General features: G+C 41.6%; 1 protein-coding gene across 2 annotated transcripts in view; it reads right to left on the reverse strand.

Moving 5' to 3' along the window:
- The window catches only part of LOC119484783 (glycine receptor subunit beta-like), a 71,801-nt gene that overhangs the window by 15,410 nt on the left and 38,611 nt on the right, over positions 1-17,780 (reverse strand). For both annotated transcript variants that reach the window (XM_037763865.1, XM_037763864.1), the window contains exons 6-9: positions 17,177-17,259; positions 8,199-8,336; positions 4,025-4,177; positions 58-206 (exon numbers count right to left, since the gene is read on the reverse strand). In XM_037763865.1, coding sequence (XP_037619793.1) covers positions 58-206; positions 4,025-4,177; positions 8,199-8,336; positions 17,177-17,259 — 523 coding nt within the window. The remainder of the gene's footprint in view (positions 1-57; positions 207-4,024; positions 4,178-8,198; positions 8,337-17,176; positions 17,260-17,780) is intronic.

Here is a 17,780-nt window from a genome sequence, read left to right on the forward strand (position 1 = left end):
GCAGATGTACTGTATATGTGCAATTGTATGTGTGTGTGTTTGTGTGTAAGAAATTACCTGCACCAACGCATATTCCACCAGTGATGAAAACCCATAAAGTAGACAGGTAATGAGCCAGATATCAATGGCCTTTACGTAGGAAACCTTTGGTAACTCTGACGCCAAGAGCATACTCTCACTGGACAGAGAGAGTACTGATAAAATACCTAGAAACACACAGATGTTAACACATTAATGTTACCACATGTGAATGATTATTTCCAGATGAGTGACATTTATGTTAAATTAAATCTACTTGAGAGAAAAAGTGGTTGGTTAGTTGGTTGGTTGGTTGGTTGGTTAGTAGCAATCATGTTTAGTGTGATGATGTCAACATGTAGTTTACCATCAACTAGGTTGTGGGATGGTAGGATAAAGTAAGGTGGCTTGATGAATGGATTGATTAATGGACTAAAAGCACAATAGGATAACTGATAAGGGCAGAATCAAGATAAGTTAAATATTCACAATCATTTCTCGATATTGGAGAGTCTTATAAGTTCAACATTATAATCTGTTGTGAAGACCAGTATCAACAATTTATGTCTATCCTGAGTACATGTAAGGAATTGCTGTAAATTTACTGTGGATTAACAACAATGTCTTACAGTATTTTGTAATAATTGTAAGATACTGTTAAATATTCGTCCTTTGCATGCAAATTAACAGTTAATACCGTTGGTTAACTATAGCCGAAACTAACTGTAATTTATCAGCATAATACGGTATTTTCTGTCAAGCGGTGGAAATATCCACTATCGTCCCTTTACAAGTTCAGTGAGTCACTATCCATCAGCATTGTGCAGATGATTGTAGGCTAATGTTTCTGTTATGAACATTTTTGAATAATCAAACTGCTCATTTTTGAGTGACTGGCTATTCCTGATAGTGATTTAGACAGCACCGCTTCGGCAGTCTACGTCATCATTCTAATGAGAGCAGTCCATGTGGTAACGTTATACTTCTCTCCTGAAATCTGCAGTGTCCAGTATTGTTTCGTCTGCTTGATTATTGTTGACATCTCAGAGAATGTTTCATTAGGTCTGTTTCATTAAGTCAGGTAGCTAAGCTCTTTAACGTTAGCTAGCTCAAGCTCAATTAGCCGTAGTAACGGAAGATACGAAGATGAAGATGTAACGTTAGTGACCTAACTTGTGTTTACTGTGCTATTATGGAGCCGACTGTAGAACCGCAAACAGGAAGGAACGGGAAGATTTTCAAAAGGGAGGGGGGGGACCTAGAATTGCAAAAGTGTCTCCCAGACGGAGGGAGAAGTGAGATGGACTTCCCATCCCCAGATGGACCGATGATTCCTTTTGATATGAGCACTGATCCGTGATTGTTGAATGATTCTTGTGATTACATATGACACATACCTTAACATTATTTTGTTTTACTTCACCTTCAGGTGTCTGTCACATACACTAACGTTGAAAGAAGATTCACTCTACCAGCCATAGTGGAGTGGATAGTGGAAAAATCATGCAAATGGTGATACAAGCACCAAATTTGGCATTATGATTCCAGAGGGGACACTTAACAAATATAAACAGTTGGCCACTTGAAAATCCAATTTAGCCACTTGAAAATCCAATTTTCAACAATTTTTAACCGCAATATGTTGGCCAGGGAATCAAGCATCAAGACCCAGTGGTTTCATTTTCCCGCTGAGAAAGTGTGTGTGAAGCTGAAATATCTTGCACGTGTCCATTGCGACACAAGGAGACGAAGCCATCAGCAACAATAGGAAGTCCCTGGATGCTGTGACCCCATGCTCTCATGAGGAAGCAGGCACTAAACAGACACAAAATGGCCGCCATATTGCAGTTAAAAATTGTTAAAACTATCAAAATTAGATCCAGCATGCTAGAAAACATATAATTTGACACCAAGATCAATCAAATCGACCAAGTAGATGAATTTCTATGAGAGAAACCATTATCGGCAGGTCAATTTGGCGGCCATCTTGGATTTTCAAGTGGCCAATCGTTTATATTGCTTAGTGACCCCTTGGCAATCATCATGCCGAATTTGTTGCTTGCATCCCTTTTTGCACGATCTGACTGAATAATTGATGTAATCCGCTCCACTACCAGTTCTCAGCTCATTTTGCTCGGTATGTATTTAGTTGTACATTTTAAAATAACTTCATTTTATGTTTTATTTCCTGTTTTTGAGAAATATTGCATAATGGTGGAGATATCACTGGAGAAGATATGAAATACTTCCTCTTCACTTCACCTAAATTTAAACTATATTTCAAAGGAAATGAGCCCACGACAAACAGTCACTGGATGATCAGCATTGAGGAGCGTGTGGTCTTTGGATTGGGACTTTCTGCACTGTTGGCTGTGTCATTTTCAACCTCCAGTATCAAGATGGGGCCTCCAAAAAGACAAAGTCATCTGTACAAATGATTGAGGAGTTTTAATAAACTACAGCAATATTGTATTGAATGTATATTCTTGTGTTTTATACTTTTTTTTAATTTGTGAGGAATTAAATGCAAAAGTAGCACATTATATTACCCTTTGTAAATATACAGTAACACGGTGGTTTATACTGTAAAACTACCGTAAACCCAGTTATCCTACTGTCACATACTGTAATTGTGTATACAGTAATATACTGTTAAAATAAATTACAGTAGCTGCACTGTAAAATAACAGTAACCCAGTGACCCAGCTCTGCAGGGTGGCGGGGATCCCTCATGGGATCAGATTGTTTCCTCTGGAGACCCGAGGAAATAGAAGAAAAATTGTGTATATCCTAATTGGACCATGCTCTGTTTAAGAATGGAGTATTTTGCAAGCAAGATTGAATTAGAAAACTCTTGGACTACATCCAAGTTTGAAGAAAGTTCCCTATGTGAGGTCTACCCAGAGGAGATTACAGCAGCCTCCCTCAATTCTTGGATTAAGAAGCAACTGTGTTTCATGACAAACATTAAAGGGACTGTTTGTAAGAATCAGAAATTGCTTGTTAACAGCGACACCTGTGGCCGTTAAGTCAAGTCAGCGTCCTGTTGATTGCGCTTGTGCTCGCTCTACATAGACATGAACGAGCATCGCTCAAAACAGTGAGGCGACACATGTCAGCTAAAAGCACAATATCACTCTATATTTCAGCTGCTTGGCAGTAATGTTAGCTGACCAGACCAAGGTCTCTCCATGAATCACTGCTGATCCTAGTGTTGGCTTTTCCTGCTTCAGCCTCTCGACCGCGGCCGGAGGGAACAGGGGAGACACCGGAGTTTTGGTTGGAGACGATAACGTTTCTCTCTGCGGAGCCCCGTCACTTCACAAGACACGGGAAACCTTTGTTGGTCTGGAGGAGCTGCAGCAATTATTTCTGCACAAACGTCCACTGTACATTCACTAGATATTCTCAGAGCTACTAACTCTTCTGCAGTGTGGAGTGTGTGCGCATGCACGTGAGAGTGGAGCAAAAGAGAGAGAACGAGCACGGTGTGTGAGTGTAGGAAGGCAGAGGAGCAGAGTACAGCAGAGGCTCCGGCCTTGGAGACCAAAGCTACGGTCTCCCCCGCGTCCTCCGACCGCGGCCAACACTGTTTAACAGACGGGCTTCACTAGATACAACCAAGAGGTTTTGGTGCTTCCGTGTAGTTTGTGTTGGAGTCTTGTCTGAACAGCGTAGACACACGCTAGCGCGCATGGGACACCGACCCGCAATGATTTGTACGTGTAAGAAGTTACAAACAGTCCCTTTAAGTATCAGCCCATGGTTGGAAATATCAGTGAACAAGGATAGTGACACTGATATTTGGCAGTCTTAGGACAAAAAAACAAACAAACAAAAAAAAACGAACAAGAAAAATCATGGCAGAATTGTAGCTACTCTGTGTGGTGCACCAACCTTTGAGCGTTGAAGGATGTACGTAACCTCTGTAAATATTTGAATACTTAATACATGAATGTAAATTGTTGCAAATACAGCATGTAACATGTATCTTTGTGATACTCACCTAATGGCACCCTTGCAGCTGAGGCATCAGGGTTGATCCAGAACGATAACCACGACAAAACAACAATCAATAGAGTTGGAGCATAAACTCCCATCAAGTAGAAACCAACCTGCCGACGCAATGTAAAAATCACTTCAACGCAGGTGTAGTATCCTGGAAACAGACAGAGAAGGAGTAATGCAAACAACGATTTTTATTTGTAAAGGATTTAGCTAACTTTGTTTTCACATTAACAATGAAGGCTCTTTTTCTGTTGATCAGTGTGAAAAAACACACATATACAAAAATGATTTAGTCAATTTGAAATTTAGGGTGCTTTCACACCTAACTTGTTGTGTTTGGTTCAAATGAACTCTTGTGTTTTCCCGGTTGGTTTTGTTCTTTCAGGCTGGTGTTGGCTGTGGTAATTTTTGGGGGTTTTTTTTAATAAGGAAAATTCACAATCACTAATCATTCAGTATCACCAGACTTATCCTTTAAGGACTTATTGCTCTGACAGTAACTTAGGGTCATTTTAAGCCATCTCCAAAAGAAGTGAAAAATCCAAGCTTCTGTCAAATCGGTAACACCAAATCGAGCAAAATCAGTAACCAATGAACGAAGGACAGGCTCCTCTAATATAGTGCGGTTGTGCTAAATTGATACAACGGCACACTTGTGTGGTTGGTATAGGTGCAATAAACTTTGGGCTATGAGGTGCACTCTTAGAAATAAAGGTTCCAAAGGGGTTCTTCATGAAGGGCTAAGGTTCTACCCGGAACCATTTGCTTCTGAAGAACCCTTATTTGAAGAAAGGGTTCTTCAATAATCCTTTGTAAGACTAAGGGTTCTCCAAAGAACCCTTTTTGTAAGAAATAGTTCTTCAAGGATTGTTGAAAGCATGCATGAGTCGTCCCAGCCCACACCCTCAAAAACTGTGATTGTGAACCATGATTGTTGTGGGTTGAGCTGCACCACATCAGCCTTGCTAGACAAGCTACCTATGAAACTAAAAACAATGTTAGGGTGGACTAAGATCTATAGGTAATGTAGTCAATTGTTATAAAACTAGTTTCAGAAATTATAGTTGAAGACTGTGGATCCTCGGCTTAGACTGCAAGGATTCATCTTAATTTTACTATATAATATAACTTAACAGTCTGGCAGAATTGAAATCCACTGCACCAATGAAATAGTAAAGGCTGAAGTAGAACTAGTTTAATGAAATCTCCACTCCAAAAAACGTGATTGGGAACTAGGAGTGTTGTGGGTTGCACTGGACCAAATCAGCCTTTAAGGAGCCTCTCAAAGCCAAAGGCTTGAAGTAAAGCCAGGGTTAGGGTGGATGGTTCTAGTTAGCACCTTTATTTCGAAGAGTGTAGAGCCTTTGGTGGATTAGCCAAAAGCTAAACTACTAGACGATGGAGGCTGTACAAAAGTAACCTCATATCGCCGCTCTACTACCCACTGAGCCAGTAGCAATCAATATACAGAGACTATAAAACACTTTGTGAGTATGTTGTCATTTGAATTAATCAAAGCTATCTCTCTCTCTCTCTATATATATATATATACACAGTATATATATATATATATATAGTATATATATACCAAACAACTGAATATACGTTCACTAACAAAATCCACGCCAATATTGATGGGTTTACAATAGTTTATTACATATTGAAGATGGATGGGAGCAATGATGATGAAGGGATGAAGATTGAGGGATGAAGGAATGAGGGGATGAAGGGTCAGGAATGAAGGGATGAAAGGATGAGGGGTGAAGGATTGAATGTTGTGGGTAGAGGGATGGAGGGATGAGGGGATGAGGAGAGGAATCAGGGTAGTGTATAAATGGATGGAGAGTGACGTTGGACCGGTGTGAGCTGGAGGCAGTGTGAACCGGTGGAGTCGAGACTCTGAGTGGGAGTCTCTTCACAAGCTCTGACTTTTACAGAGCCCTCAAGAGTAAACCTCAGGAGGAAAGGTGCGTGTGAGTGTTTCTGATGTTCAGATCATTGTGGATGTATGAGAGGTGTGCTGGAGAAAACCAGCAGCCAAGAATTGTATTGATGTGGTCCGATGCCTGGATAAGATTTAGATGGTGACGGTATTTTTGGGATGTTAGTGCCCCCAAAGAATGGCTGCTTTGTCAACTGGGTACATTTTGCAGATCGTGGAGGAAGAAGTGAGAGATAAGTACTCAGGGCAGCCTTGTAGCTAAGAACCACCTGCCACTGTATTAGCCGCCGAAGCCGAAGAAAGGATGCATCTGTGAGAAGCTGGATGTCTTCTGGCTTGGTCGTCATAAGAGAACGAGATGCCATTCCGGAGAGGAGAGGAACTGGTGTACGGATTACAATCTACTGCACATGTCCTGCATCGTTTGAAGAGAACTCAGTTACGGTAGTCCTGATTGACCCGAGCAGCACACGACAAAGGCTTTTTTACAAATTCAGTGTTAAGTTAAAATTAACTGAAGCAATTTTTGTTGGCACCCCACACCAGATCCAGTCATCCTCCATAACCAGCATTACCTTCTCTGGTCACGACATTCCCCTCTCCTCACCAGTCACCAACATTGGTGTAAGATTAGACCCTTAACTCACCTTTGAAGCCCATATCAAACACCTCTGCAAGATCTCCTTTCATCATCTCAGAAATATTGCCAAACTCCACTCTACACTCACCTTCAGTGATGCTGAAAAGCTGGTCCTTCCCTTTGTCTCCTCCAGACTGGATTACTGCAATGCACTTCTCATCAAGATCCCTAATAAGAGTCTTCAGAGACTACAGTATGTACAGAACAGCGCTGCAAGGATCCTGATGAAACATGAATGGCTGAGTTCAATCAAGGTTGCTGGCGGCGTAGGATGGCTGGAGATGGAGAGGACTCTGGGACTTCAGGAGTTTTCAGATCTCCTCCAAACAGATCGCTATCTGAAGGGTTGAGAAAGAGCTCCTGGTCTGCTTGGAAAGGCCCGGGTTGGGAGTTTCACAGCACCCCTCACCCGGACCTCGACACTTCCCAGGGCCGTGCAGTGCTCGCTGCGCAGTGCACCCTCTCTCCCAACGGGATTCCCAGTCCCCGATTTCGGGACCGACCCGTCTTTAAACACGGACCCCATCTCGTTTACCATTATTATGCTGTGTGACGTTTTGCCATCAGCATTCATATCCATACAACATTTATGATTAAATTGTTTATTCAAGCACAATGTTCTTCTAAGAAAGGAGTCAGCAACCTACAGCTCCGGAACCACATGCATCTCTTTAGCTCCTCTCCAGTGGCTCCCCGTGGGTTTTTAAAAATGGAAATGAATAACTGTTTTTTTTGTTTAGATTTTTCATTTTTATTTATCATTGTTGTAGGTCACATTGAGGAAAAAAAATCTGAGATTTCGAGAATAAAGTCATAATATTATAAAATAGTAATTTTACGTGATATTTTCTTTTTTTTATCATAAAGTTATGACTTTTTTCTCGTAATGTTACGACTTTTTTTCTCGTAAAGTTATGACTTGATTTCTCATAAAGTTATGACTTTATTCTTGCAATGTTACAACTTTTTTTCTCGTTAAGTTTTTACATTATTCTCGTAATATTATGACTTTTTTTCTCGTAAAGTTATGACTTTATTCTCTTAGACTATAAAGTGTGCTAACTTCATCACAATGCTCAAATGTTTTGCGGCTCCAGACAGATTTCTTTTTTTTTTCTTTGCCTAAAATGGCTCTTTAGATAGTAAAGGTTGCTGACCCCTGTTCTAAGATCTAGCCTCGTAATTTTGCTCTCAACTCAACTTTAAAATGAAATTGTTTTTTCTTCCTGGAGACCCTCTACCCCCGTAGAGAGTCTAGATTCACCCACGATAGTCTTAAAAAATCGTGTGTGAAACACTGTATTAGTCTACATCATCCAAAGCTGCAGGCCTCCCGAATTCAAAACTCATTCCGGCGCCACTGCTATTGACTGCACGTGTTTTACTAGGGTTGATTACATTCATAGGAAGTTACTATATTAACAAGTATCAAAGTATGTTTGTAAAATATAATGTCAAATTTAAAGCAGTAATAGGGTTAACTGTTTGCTTTGTAGTGGTAGTTGTAACTTGATTATTTGCTACATGCATGCTTATGGTAATGGTAGTGTTAATGTTTTTGTTATAATTCTATAATTGCGAAATACTAACCTGTTCCTTGGTAGAACTTTGTGCAGTTTCCATATTTGATGTCCTCTTGTTTGATGTCGAACTGTGGGAGAGCAATCTCATCCATCTGAACTGGGTCAGACTGCCACATGAACACAAGATCACTGGTGGTATAGCCAACTAAAACATAAAAATGTAAGTTAATAATCTATATGTTCAGCATCAACAGCTTTAACACACCAGACATTAGTTTAAAAACACACACATTATTAAAGATGTTTATGATTTTTTTTTTAATTAAAACACTCTTTGTTTTCCCCCTTTCTCAGTTGTTTTCCCCAGTTTTTTTCCCCATTGCTACATATTGGTGACAGACCTTATAACAGATTATTTGTCTTTAACCACTCCAACTTTCACCCCTCCACAACTGACCATAAACCATAAGAAAACGGGCATGCCAATTCAACTGAGCAATCTACTGGAAGTCCTCCAAAACTATGATTTCATTGTGGATATTTGGAGCGTAATGTTATCTGTCTGTATTAATGTCTTTGGGAAGGAAAGAATGGGAGCCCAAGGATGTCCCAAACAAACATCTGGGGTCAGACCCCACCCAACAGGTCCCTGGCACCAACCTGCTAAGGATACAGTGGTCAACCCTCAATAGATTCAGGTCCTGCTTGGCCAGCCTTCACAAATGGGGCAGCAGCCCAAGCCCATTGTGTGCTTGTGGAGAGTTGCAAACAATTGAACATATCATTGAAGCTTGCCCGCTCCACGGTCTAAAAGGAGGGTTAGTCACCCTCCATACAGCAGACCAGGAAGGAACCACCTAGCTTGAGGTCTTTGTCAAACGCCATTTCAAGCTTGGACAAGGCACAAGGTGTGTTTTTTTAATAAAACTCTTAAATGCCAACAGTAAATGGGAAAGACAGTTCAACACACCTAACTGAGGCCTAATGGAATCCTGCTGAAAGCACCATGCCATCAGAGGCCAAGACAATGATGTATTTTCAGGGTATACTTTCCATGAAATTTTGTATACAACAGTAAAATATTTTAATAATGAAGTAAGTAATATGAAGTAAATTATATTTACTTAAAATTTTGCTCAAATTGTTTATTATGGAAAACTAAAATAAAATAAATGTGCCTTCAACGTTGCACTAATGATATTTAATTTCTGGAGGAGAGTGACTACACAGAAGTTGATAGGGTCTAAATTCTAAATGTATTTTAAAACAAGAAAACGTAGTCTCATGTTTTTGTTGTTTTTGCTATAACTATTGAGTCACAAGCTCTCCAACTATGTTATTATTATTTTTTAAACGAGGAAAGAAGTTTGCATCATCTAGATACCCCAGCAACCATGCCACATTGTTTCTCATTGATTTTAGCTCTGAATAAAAATCCCTCTGCCACTAATCAACTGATCCACGATTCCTTTAGTGTGGATCATAGGCATTAAAGCTGCACTAATCAATAATTTATTATACTAACAGTGGATCATATGTCTACATGTGATGTGATGTCAGGCTTGCTTATACTGACAGATGAAGAATTATAACCCAACGCTGCAGTTCCCCTCTGCAGTCTTTCAGATTGTTTTGCTTTGATGGCCTGAAACTTGTGGACCAGTAGCTCTATGGAGCAATGTTTTTATGAGTGGTTCGCTATTTTTGTTTGTATGCACATGCATTTGGTGGCCAACAAAGACAGTGAAGACAAAGACAAACACACATGGCCATATAATTCACAGCACTTATTACATTAGCAGCAGCTATTAGGTTTTGCACGTTAGGGTGACCATATTTTCAAACCCCCAAACTGGGACACTTGTACCGCACATTCATGCACGCCCGCACAGGCACGCGCTAATATACATGCACCATAGGCGTTTTCTCAGGAAGGCTAACTTGGCGCACCTGTGGCGCATTTGAACATGGAGTGGGATCAGAAAGAAGGCATTATTATAGCCGGGGGGGGGGCATTAGAGGCTTCGACAATCATCACTCATCACATTCACTTCTTTCTCTTTCACATTTAATCACAGGACTATACCCCTCATGACGCACTGACAGTTTGGGAGTCCTGTAGAGAGTTTCCCTCAGAGGAAGTTGTTGTCTGGGCCTACGTACATTATTTTTCATTTTTCAACTTGTTTCGTCTCAGACTATTATAATTATAACTGTGGAGCTCAGACAACATTTTGTCCAGGATGGAGACACCGGGTGAAAGACGGAACGGACAGTCCTGAAGGAGTTATGAGAGGAGCGAAATGCCTGTTGATGTACAGAAAGAACTGTGTAGAATAATTAATCAAAACGACACGTTCGATGCGCACATAAGCACGGAGGGTTCTGTGGATCAAAACTACACTTAAAGTAACCAGCGGATATCTGTTGCGTCTGTGCGTAATGTTGGCTTGACCGTGCGCAACATCCCTCTCTATAGAAACTGCAGCGGTGTGCTGTGCTGGCTCTCTGTATAGTTATCTCATGCGCACAAATGAATTAATGAGTGGAACATGATAAACGTCTATGGAAGTATAATATTCTAATTTTAATTGTAGTGAAAACCAGGACAATTTCTTAGTGCCTGTTGGAAACCGGGACATTTGAGTGTTTTACAGATATGTGTCGGGACTCGGGACACGTCAGCTTGAAACCGGGACTTTCCCGGACAAACCGGGGCGTCTGGTCACGGTAGCCTAAGTGCTAGTTGTTTTGGGGGGTGGGGCAATGGGTTCAGCAGCCTGTCCACGGCTCTGGGGAAAAACTGTTTCTGAGCCTGTTTGTCCATGTGCATATGGTTCTAAGCCTGCCTGAGGGGAAGGTGGTAAATACAGGGTGTCCGGGGTGTGAGGGGTTTCTCCATAGACTGTATAAAATATGAACGTAGTCTCCGTGACGTCACCCATAGGTTTTCTGAACAGCAAAAATTAAGCTCAAAGTCGGTGGCTCCCGGCGACTCCGGCCGTCACCATCTTGGCAATGACAATTCAAGCTAATCTAAAAAATTGGGAAAAGATATGGAGCGTGGATGGAGCTAAGGCAGGCCGAATGAAGCCTGGTTGCTGAAACACGTCCACCTAGCTCGAAGCTACCAAGCTAGCTAGCTAAGGCTAAGAAGCTAGTCCAGGGGTCAGCAGCCTTTGCTATCAAAAGAGCCATTTTAGGCAAAAAAATAAATAAAAACTCTGTCTGTAGCCGCAAAACATTTGAGCATTGTGATGAAGGTGACACAGTTTATAGTCTAAGTATATAGTATATAAGTTGAATGCAGTGAGGGCCAAAGAGACAATGTACTACGGAGTATTAGGGCCACATTGAGGGGAAAAAACATCTAATATTTTGAGAATAAAGTCATAACTTTACAAGAAAAAAGTCGTAATATTACGAGAATAAAGTCATAACTTTACGAGAAAAGGAAAATAACACAGAAAATTAGTACTTTATAATATTATGACATTATTCTCATAATACTATGACTTTTTTTCTCGAAATCTCAGATTAATTTTATTTCCTCAATGTGGCCCTAATATTCCGTCATACCATACAACAATGATAAATAAAAATGAAAATATACACAAAAAAACAGTTATTAATTTCCACTTTTTAAATCCACAGGGAGCCACTGGAGAGGGGCTAAAGAGCTGCATGTGGCTCCGGAGCCACAGGTTGCAGACTCCTGAGCTAGGCTATATCATGAAAGAGAACTAGCTACAAACACAAGCTTCATGTTACTCTGTGTAGCCGGCTAAACTTAACCCTGCACTGCATCAATGACAGTTGCCTCCATGCAGATGAACAACCAGTCTCACTCCATGCCTTAGCACACGGCCAACACACATGTTGTGAGCGGGTTAGTGAAGGAGCTCCGTGCGCTGCGGCATGGAGTGAGACCAGGTCCCGAATTTCACTCTGCGAAAACACTGGAGCACTGACTTCTTCAAATCAATCAATCGATTGAGCTTTATTCGTCACATAAAATTGTATCAGGTAACGTTACAACTCCAGTGAAATTCAATCCTGTCAGCTCCTTCAATTTGTGCATTAACGTTAACTGTGATTGAATGTTGTGTTAATGACCTGCGTGTCATGCCAGTGATGACAGACACGGATCATACCATCAGGCAGGGAGGGGCGGGGTGCGCGGCGGGGTGCGCGGCGGGGTGCGCGGCGTGCTGACGGTCTAATGGTACAGAGCAGGAGGGGGAGGAGGAGAGAAAGAGAGAGTGCGGTGCGGTGCGCGACTAGCAGACAAGATGAGTGACAGTCGGAAACGGAGCACCATTTGGATTAATCAACTTAATTTAAGTGATATTTGTGCACACATACTAATCATAGGTCAAAACAGCACTAGATTTGACTGAACTATAAAAGGCAGAAGTGGTAAAATGAAGAGTCGATTGGGAGCCGAAAGAGCCGGCTCTTCTTGGTGAGCTGAGCCAAATGATCTGGCTCACTAAAAAGAGCCGGAGTTCCCATCACTAGTATGAGCAAGATTTTGCCACATGTGCGTGCGCCTGCTGTATGTCATCCCAGGCTGCACAGAGAAGCATGTTGCTCATGAACATGTCAGGTTTTTATGGAGAGAAGGATTTATGTCCAAGGATGGTGAGCCTCTGAGCCCACGATTTGCATGTGAAGATTCCTTGGAGCCTCTACCTACACACTGCTAGTGTGGTAGGATTGACAAACCTTTCTGGTATATTAGACACTACTGATTTGGGTTACTGTGTTTTGATGTGAAAGTGTTTTATTTGATTTAACATTTGATATTGGATACTGTGATTCTATATGCCTTGTAAGTCAAGGTTACTAGAATATAGATACAGATACAGATAAAGATACTAAACCCAGGGTGCAACCAGTTAGAATTCAGCCATTAGATCTTCAAGGTTAAGGTGAAGTCCTGTCAAAGGATTAAAGGTTTGAACTTAGTGTAATTCTTTGTTATAAGGTAATTACTACTGTGATACAATGCGTTTGTTTGTTTCTATTGACCTCATTGTATGTATGTTTATGGTACCATTTATACTACACATCACAATACACATCAACAGTATGTGAAGACTCTACAACAGCTGTCTGGTCCCATTGTTACCCATCAATAATGCTCTAATGACACTGACCTATCTCAACTAGCCTATTTTGAACATTATATGTTTCACTGTTATGGTTCATCAGATCATCACACATAGTAAGTGTTACACAGAACTTTCAGCCTTAAAGCTGCAGTAGGCAGAATATTTTTGGCATCATTGGGCAAAAATTCCATAATAACCTTTCAGCATATTGTAATTCAAGTGTTCTGAGAGAAAACTAGACTTCTGCTCCTCCTCATGGCTCTGTTTTCAGACTTTAAAACATCTATCCCGTGACGGGAGACTTTGACCAATCACAGGTCATTTCAGAGAGAGAAAGAGTGTTCCTATTGAGTCATAGGATCATATTTATATCATATTTGCTCCAATTCTACCTATTGCTGTTTCAATGTAATTTAAACAAACGAATTATAGAAAAATTCACCCCCCGTACAGTTGTCATGAAAGGGGAAATTAGCTCTAGACACCAAAATGTTTTTTGTACCAGGCTGTAAACATGTCTATTTCTGCTGTGAAGTTGGTCATTTTAACATGGAGGTCTATGGGAATTGACTCCCTTTTAGAGCTTCAAGTGGCCATTTGAAGAACTGCAGTTTTTGGCACTTCCACGTTGGATTCACTGCTCAGCACCGGAGGTTGCCGCTTGGGTGTCTCATGATGTTGGAGGCCCGTTTGCATTCAGCCTCGATTGCCTATCCTGTCCTGGGTAGCCCGGATTTTTGCTATCTGACATTTTTCGACTTGGAATTTTGGATCTAAATTTGACCAATCGGATTTGACTGATTTTAAGTTTTTCAACTTTAATTTTTACATCTGAATTTGGCCAATCAAATATCCTGTCTGCAGAGGTGCAACTGGAGTACCAGTCCATACGGTAATATGTCACATACTCTCAGTAGTGCAGTAGAAGTTGATCAGCAGTTTTTGGGGGAGTCTGTTGCGTCTCAGGATCCTCAGAAAAAAACAGACACTGCTGTTCATTTTTGACCAGACAGGAGGTGTTTAAACTCCAGGTCAGGTTCTCAGATATGTGGACTTCCGGGAACTTGAAACCGGCCAGCCGCTTCACCTCCTCCCCGTTGAACAATGCAAAAAACTGACTTATTTTTTTTTTTTTTATTGTCTTAGCCAATGTTTTACTAGGAGGGAAATACATTTCACATGTTTGTTAGGCCTCAAGAATGCACACGATGCAAACACCTTTAACTGTTGTGCTTCAGTTTCCCCGCTCTCATCCACTTTGTTTCCAGCAGCAGCAGATGATGGCTGTTTTTAGTGAAAAAGCTCTGATAAACTCACTGTACACAACCTGCCAGCAGCATATAGCAATCTGACAAAGTTAGCATCTAGGGGGTGAACATAGTGGAACAACTGGCTGAACTGCCAGATATTTTTCTCTTGAGTTCTTAAACGGAGTGTGCATATTGGACTTACATTTGTCAGGTGGGCACAAACACGACTCCAAATAAATGTTAACGTTGCTCTGTATCTATTGGACATGTAAATATGCAACTGTTTGGTAATAATAAGGTAATAATATGTCAGTGTTGTGATTTCTGTTGGGGCCAAAAGAGTGGCCAAAAAATAAATAAATGTTGCTTTATGAAGTAACAATGAACTCTACAACACCATGGTCAGATTAAGCCGCTTGGGGGACTGGCGTGAAGATGAGCTGCTGGTCCCGTTTAACCCCCAGTTCCTCCCACCCTCTGTTCACCGTGTAGGCTAGTGTCTGTTTACGCTGGAATACCTCCCAATCCCAGATTTAATTTGGTTAAACACGTGGATTTACAACGCATTCTCACTCCCAACTTGTCCAATGCAGACCGACGCACCAGGTACCCCTCTTACGTTACTTTTGGACAAACCAGAGAGGGCGTGACAATAAACGCTTGTTACGTGCATAGTGTCCTTTCAAAATAAACTTCATTTTTCACAGGAAGTTTGGTTTAGACAACACAACCACTTAGGTAGGGTTAGGAAACGGTCGTGGTTGACGTTAACTTCACGTATGACTCACATGACTACCGAGTAACTAACCGATTATGTGACTAACGGGTCACGTGACTAGTGATCAGGTGACTCAGGGGACTACGTGACAAAATAAGTCACCGGTTATGTTTAGTTTCACACAGGACACAAAGTGGTCTCCTGGGATTAAAGTCCTGTGTTTGTTTGATTCATCCACCACCACCCATCCTGCCTGCCCTGAGCAGACACTCGCGCTATTAATACTACGCCACTCGCTCCGTCGAGTAACACTGCAGGTAGGTTTACATTGGCGTTAGTTGAAAGCCTGCTACATCGCTACATGGTACATCAGACGCCGAGGGGCACTTACCGTTATTTGACGAGTTAGGAGTGCGAATGGGTTGAAATTTAGGGATATGCAACATTCAAGCACAAAACTGAAATATTGAACATTATATTATGAACAGCATCGGAACATCAGTGACCAAAGGATGGTGGCGCATGTATAGACGGTGGCCAGTAGCTCAAAGACGCAAATTGTAGGTTGTTATTTCACTTTTAGTTTGCTCCAAACTGTTTCTGTAGTATTTTTCAGTTACTGTCTTGATGGACATTTATTTGACACTCTGCTGTGTCTGTGACCCCACTTCTCTCACACAGTTTGCAGCATGGTACAAAATGCCCTGTGGCAGCAAAGTGGCAGAATGAAATGAGTGTCTACTGCAACCCCTGCAAAATAAATTGTCATCACGGATATACTGTATGTGTTTTTTCCTTGTTGTTTTTGCTACAAGGAACCTAGAATTGCCGCCTTGCAGTTGTACGCCTCCGCCAACCCAGTCAAGTTGCAGTTTACATCCATGTCTGTCCAAAATGTCAAAATAACATTTGTGTGAAATTGTAATAATTACCATATGAATTCTTGAGTAATGGCCAAGAAAATGTTATACGACGTCACATATCCAAAATCCATTGAGTTTGTTTTTGTTGCAATTAGTGTGAGGTTGACCAACATTTTGGGGTAAAATGCCTGGACCGTTATCCTGACTTTTAGAATGGCAACAGTTGACTTTAAAGGGACTGTTTGTAAGAATCAGAATTGCTTGTTAACAGCAACACCTGTGGCCGTTAAGTCAATGAAAGTCAGCGTCTGGCTCGCGCTTGTGCTCGCTCTACATAGACATGAACGAGCATCGCTCAAAACAGTGAGGCGACACACGTCAGCTAAAACCACAATATCACTCTATATTTCAGCTGCTTTGCAGTAATGTTAGCTGACCAGACGAAGGTCTCTCCATGAATCACTGCTGATCCTAGTGTTGGCTTTTCCTGCCTCAGCCTCCCGACCGCGGCCGGAGGTAACAGGGGAGACGCCGAAGTTTTGGTCGGAGACGATAACGTTTCTCTATGCGGAGCCCCGTCACTTCACAAGACACGGGAAACCTCTGTTGGTCTGGAGGAGCTGCAGCAGTTATTTCTCTACAGACGTCCACTGTACATTCACTAGATATTCTCAGAGCTAAACTAACTCTTCTGCAGTGTGGAGTGTGCACGCATGCAGTTGAGAGTGGATTGAAATAGCGAGAACGAGCGCGGTGTGTGAGTGAAGGCAGGCAGGCAGAGGAGCAAAGTACAACAGAGACTTCGGCCCTGGAGACCAAAGCTGCGGTCTCCCCCGCGTCCTCTGACCGCGGCCAACACTGTTTAACAGACGGGCTTCACTAGATACAACCAAGAGGTTTTGGTGCTTCTGTGTAGTTTGTGTTGGAGTCTGAGTCTGAACAGCGTAGACACACGTGAGCGCGCATGGGACACCGACCAGCAATGATTTAAACGTGTAAGAAGTTACAAACAGTCCCTTTAAGACTTGTCAAAAGCTGTTTCACTGCCTGTAATTATCCAACATTGTGTGTGTGTGTGTGAGTGTGTGTGTACTCACAGCTCTCCAGCTGCATCTTACACAGTTGTGTATCCATTGGGAAGAGTGTAAGATCCAACGGACAAGACAACGTCACCGACAGCCTACACACAGAGACACACACACACCGGGTTCATTCAAGGGGACGGCTGTGACTGAGGGGATAGAGCAGGTCCTTGTTTTATCACAAGGTTCGCGGTTCGATCCCCGGATCGTACTGTCTGCATGTCAAAGTGTCCTTGAGCGAGAAACTGAACACCAAGTTGCCCTGGGAGCTTCACCGCAGCCCACTGCTGCTAATGCTTACGATGGGTTAAACGCATGAAAATAAAGTTTTCAGTTTCTTTCTTTTTCATCAGGATAACTGCCACCAGTTTGTTTTTTTAATAATAAATAGTATTGAAAGATACTTTTCCACTCCACCCCTCCTTTTCGTAGACCCATTTTTGTCTTTTAAATGTAAATTTTTTTAGAAAGTCAACAGTAGATGTCACATAGAAGTGGTGTACATCATCTGAAAGCTGGGAACATGAAGATTAATTTGAGATACTGCTCAGCACAGTGTGTCAAGTTGTTTTAGTCATAAATAATAAAAAAATTATGAATTATAAATAATACATTTTTA

The sequence above is a fragment of the Sebastes umbrosus genome, chromosome 3 (assembly GCF_015220745.1).
Source record: "Sebastes umbrosus isolate fSebUmb1 chromosome 3, fSebUmb1.pri, whole genome shotgun sequence".
NCBI classification, from domain to species: Eukaryota; Metazoa; Chordata; class Actinopteri; order Perciformes; family Sebastidae; genus Sebastes; species Sebastes umbrosus.